Consider the following 5,490-nt stretch of genomic DNA (forward strand, 5'->3'; position numbering starts at 1 on the left):
ATATATATATATATATATATATATATATATATATATATATATATATATATATATATATTATATAAATTTACAAATTTCGAGTAGACATATATATATATATATATATATATATATATATATATATATATATATATATATATATATATATATATATATATATATATATATATATATATATATATATATATATATATATATATATATATATATATATATATATATATATATATATATATATATATATATATATGTTGTGATATTTTATTCAGAGAGCGACAGAGAGAGAGAGAGAGAGAGAGAGAGTATAGAGAAAGAAATAGAGATGGAAACCGGGAGGGTTGACGAAAGATATCAACATAACACAGCGAGAGAATCAAAAGGGAGCAATTTCTGTGAAACCGCTTGTATGTTATTTCGGAAAACTGTTTTACGATAAGGCCAAAAATTTAATATGCTTAAGTCTAAATATTATTTAATTTGAATATTAGAATGAGTATTCGGAGTAAAGAGAATAGACATTCGGAAGCAAGAGAATAGACCAAGAGGAGTTGACGGACGCCATCAAGTAGAAAAGCGGACATTAAGTTTTAGGGAGCCATCGTGGTGCAATGGTTTGCATGCCGTGGGTTCGATTCCTGCTTCGACCGAACGCCATTTTTTTAATTTACACATTTGTACTTAATTTTATTTTTACCGTTAAGGCCGGTATTAAGTTGGCATTATCACTCTAAAGTGGAAATATTTTGCCTTTTACTTTTCTTTTCTTTAAAAATGAAATTAAGTACAAATGTGTAAATTAAAAAAATGGCATTCGGTCGGAGCAGGGATTGAACCCACGACCCATATGTAATAAAAATTAATTAATTTAATTTTCTCGATTTTAAAAGAGTTAATATATTATAAAAGTTAATGTGATAAAATTATTTTTAATAATATATTAGAAATGAAATGTTATTCGTTTTTAAAGGTATCTAGTTCTTTAAGAAATAAATTTAATTTAGAAATTTTATATTATTTAATTAGTTAAATTAATTAAATAAATATTTAATTTTAATATTTTACGGGATAAGCTGTAAAATAAATTTTTAAAAATATTTAAATAAAATAATAAATATAGATTTAGAAATAGTTATTATTAATAAAAGTGTTATAATTTATTTTATAAATTAAATTATTTATTTAAATTTTAAATTTTTATTAAAGTTTTAATTTTAATTAAAAAAATTAAATAATAATGATAAAATTAGTATATATTATTGTATAAATAAATAAATATGAAAAGTTTATATAAAGAACTCGGCAAAATAATGTTCGCCTGTTTAACAAAAACATGTCTTTTTGAATTATATTTAAAGTCTAACCTGCCCACTGAAATTTTTAAATGGCCGCAGTATCCTAACTGTGCAAAGGTAGCATAATCATTAGTCTTTTAATTGAAGGCTGGTATGAATGGTTGGACGAGATATTAACTGTTTCATATAAATTTATAATAGAATTTTATTTTTTAGTCAAAAAGCTAAAATTTATTTAAAAGACGAGAAGACCCTATAAATCTTTATATTTAAAATATTATATTTTTTTAGAATTATTTTAATATAATATTTAATAATATTTTATTGGGGTGATATTAAAATTTAATAAACTTTTAATTATTGAAATCATTAATTTATGAATAATTGATCCGTTATTAACGATTAAAAATTTAAGTTACTTTAGGGATAACAGCGTAATTTTTTTGGAGAGTTCATATCGATAAAAAAGATTGCGACCTCGATGTTGGATTAAGAAATATGTTTAGGTGTAGCAGCTTAAATAATAAGTCTGTTCGACTTTTAAATTCTTACATGATCTGAGTTCAAACCGGCGTAAGCCAGGTTGGTTTCTATCTTTAAAAAATTAAAATATTTCAGTACGAAAGGACCTAATATTTGATAAATAATTATTTTAAAATTGAATATTATTAATATTATACTATTTTGGCAGATTAGTGCAATAAATTTAGAATTTATTTATGTAATTTTTATTACAAATAGTACATGTTTTTTATAGAAAATCTAATATTTATTATTGGTAGATTATTATTAATTATTTTTGTTTTAGTAAGAGTAGCTTTTTTAACATTATTAGAACGAAAAGTTTTAGGTTATATCCAAATTCGTAAGGGTCCTAATAAAGTTGGAATTATAGGAATTCCTCAACCTTTTTGTGGTGCAATTAAATTATTTACTAAGGAACAAACTTATCCTTTATTATCTAATTATATTTCTTATTATTTTTCTCCTATTTTTTCTTTATTTTTGTCTTTATTAGTTTGAATATGTATACCTATATTTATTAAATTATTTTCTTTTAATTTAGGATTATTATTTTTTTTATGTTGTACAAGTTTAGGTGTTTATACTGTTATAATTGCGGGATGATCTTCTAATTCAAATTATGCATTATTGGGTGGATTACGAGCTGTTGCTCAAACTATTTCTTATGAAGTTAGATTAGCTTTAGTTTTATTGAGTTTTATTTTTTTAATTGGAGGTTATAATATATTAATATTTTATAAATATCAAATATTTATTTGATTTTTATTTATTATATTTCCTATAGCATTAGTTTGATTTAGAATTTCTTTAGCTGAAACTAATCGAACTCCTTTTGATTTTGCCGAAGGGGAATCTGAATTAGTATCTGGATTTAATGTAGAATATAGAAGAGGAGGATTTGCTTTAATTTTTTTAGCTGAATATGCAAGTATTTTATTTATAAGAATATTATTTTGTGTAATATTTTTAGGAAGAGATGTATTTTCTTTTATATTTTATATTAAATTAACTTTTGTTTCTTTTATATTTATTTGAGTTCGTGGAACTTTACCTCGATTTCGATATGATAAATTAATGTATTTAGCATGAAAAAGTTTTTTACCTTTTTCATTAAATTTTTTATTATTTTTTGTAGGTTTTAAAATTTTTTTATTATATTTATTATAGTGAATATTTTTTAGTAAATAAGTTAATAGAAAATTTAATTTCTATCTTATGTTTTCAAAACATATGCTTAATTCAAGCTCATTAACTAATTAATTTAATAAATTATCTCATCATTTTGTAACTAAAGGATTAATTATAAAATAAGCAAAATAAACTACTGTTAAAATTTGTCCAACAATTACGTATGGAGTTTCAACAGGTCGTGCTCCAATTCATGTTAATAAAATAACTGTTACTACTATTAATCAAAATATAATTTTATTAATAGGGTAAAATTGAATTCCTCGGAATTTACTTAAATGATAAAATGGTAAAATTGCTAAAATTGCAATAGAAAGAACTAAAGCAATTACTCCACCTAATTTATTAGGAATAGATCGAAGAATAGCATAAGCAAATAAGAAATATCATTCAGGTTGAATATGAACTGGTGTAACTAAAGGATTAGCTGGAATAAAATTATCAGGATCTCCTAATAAATTTGGACTAATTAGTACTAATAAAATTAAAATTATTGTTATAATAATAAATCCTACAATATCCTTATAAGTAAAATAAGGGTGGAATGGAATTTTGTCAATATTAGAGTTTAATCCAATAGGATTGTTTGATCCTGTTTCATGTAAAAATAATAAATGAATTATTGTTATAGCTAGTACAATAAAAGGTAAAATAAAATGAAAAGTAAAGAATCGAGTTAAAGTTGCATTATCAACAGCAAATCCTCCTCAAACTCATTGAACTAAATCAATTCCTAAATAAGGAACTGCTGATAATAAATTAGTAATTACAGTAGCTCCTCAAAATGATATTTGACCTCAAGGTAAAACATAACCTATAAAAGCAGTTCCTATTACTAAAAATAAAATAATTACTCCTACTAATCATGTTGGAGTATATAAATATGATCCATAATATATTCCTCGACCTACATGTAAATAAATACAAATAAAGAAAAATGATGCACCATTAGCATGTAATGTTCGTAATAATCATCCATAATTTACATCTCGACAAATGTGATTTACTCTATTAAAAGCTAAATTAATATCTGCAGTATAGTGTATTGCAAGAAATAATCCTGTTAAAATTTGGATAATTAAACATAATCCTAAAAGAGATCCAAAATTTCATCATGATGAAATATTACTTGGAGCTGGTAAATCTACTAATGCATTATTAGCAATTCTTAAAATTGGATGTTTAAGTCGTAAAGGTTTGTTCATTAGTTAAATATTGGTCGAAGAGGTCCCTTAAATAAATTAGTAATTTTAACTACAGCAATTAAAGTAATTAATAGGTAATTTATTAATAAAATTGTTAATAAATTAGTAGGGTAATTATATAATTTATTTAATGATAATGAATTTTCTATAATGTATGAATTTAAGTTTGAAATTGATTGAGTTTCAATTCTGAAATATTGTATTAATAAATTTTTATCTATAAAATATAATCTTAAAATTATTAATATAAAAATAGTAAATGAAATTAATATTAATTTAATTGAGAAAGAAAATATTTCATTTGATGCTAATGATGTAACATAAATAAATAAAACTAATATTCCTCCAAGGAATACTAGAAATAAAATATATGAAAATCAAAATCTTTTAGATATTAATCCTGTTGTTATTGATACTAAAATAGTTTGAATTAATAAAATTAAACCTATAGCTAAAGGATGTTTAATATTTATAAAAACTAAATTAAAAATAAATATAATAGTTAATAAAATTCATTGTATAATATCAAGAAGTAGTTTAAATAAAATATTAATTTTGGAGATTAATGATAAAGAATTTCTTTTTTCTTGAAGTTTTAAAAGAATTTATCTTATTTTTGATTTACAAGACCAATGTTTTTATTAAACTATTAAAACTAATGTTAATAATTTTAAATTGAAGTTTACCTAGAATTTTATTTATTATAGGAGTTTTTACTTTTGTATCAAATCGAAAGCATTTATTATCAATATTATTAAGTTTAGAATATATTGTTTTAAGATTATTTTTTTTATTATTTATTTATTTAAATATATATAATTATGAAAATTTTTTTAGAATAATATTTTTAACTTTTAGAGTTTGTGAAGGTGCATTAGGTCTTTCAATTTTAGTTTCAATAATTCGAACACATGGAAATGATTATTTTCAAAGATTTAATATTTTACAATGTTAAAAATTATATTTATAATTATTTTTTTATTTCCATTATGTTTTATAAAAAACTTATATTGAATGGTTCAAAATTTTTTATTTTTAATTAGATTTATTTTTATTTTAATAAATATATATTCTAATTATTTTATATCTATTTCATATTTATTTGGTATAGATATAATTTCTTATGGATTAATTTTATTGAGTTTATGAATTGTTGCTTTAATAATAATAGCAAGTGAATCAATTTATAAATATAATAATTATACTAATTTATTTATATTTAATATAATTATATTATTAATTTTATTAGTTTTAACTTTTAGAAGAATAAGATTATTTAT

At 20.9% G+C, this 5,490-nt stretch overlaps 1 protein-coding gene across 1 annotated transcript; it reads right to left on the reverse strand.

Annotated features, from left to right (window-relative positions):
* Positions 1–3,070: 3,070 nt before the first annotated feature.
* LOC142230861 (NADH-ubiquinone oxidoreductase chain 6-like) lies at positions 3,071–5,123 on the reverse strand. Its single transcript, XM_075301484.1, is given in 3 exon segments — positions 3,071–4,796; positions 4,897–4,926; positions 5,120–5,123. Coding segments are annotated over 3 exon segments (621 nt in total). The 3' UTR covers positions 3,071–4,209.
* Between the last annotated feature and the right edge of the window lie 367 nt (positions 5,124–5,490).

Source organism: Haematobia irritans, chromosome 3, assembly GCF_050003625.1.
Source record: "Haematobia irritans isolate KBUSLIRL chromosome 3, ASM5000362v1, whole genome shotgun sequence".
Taxonomy (NCBI): Eukaryota; Metazoa; Arthropoda; class Insecta; order Diptera; family Muscidae; genus Haematobia; species Haematobia irritans.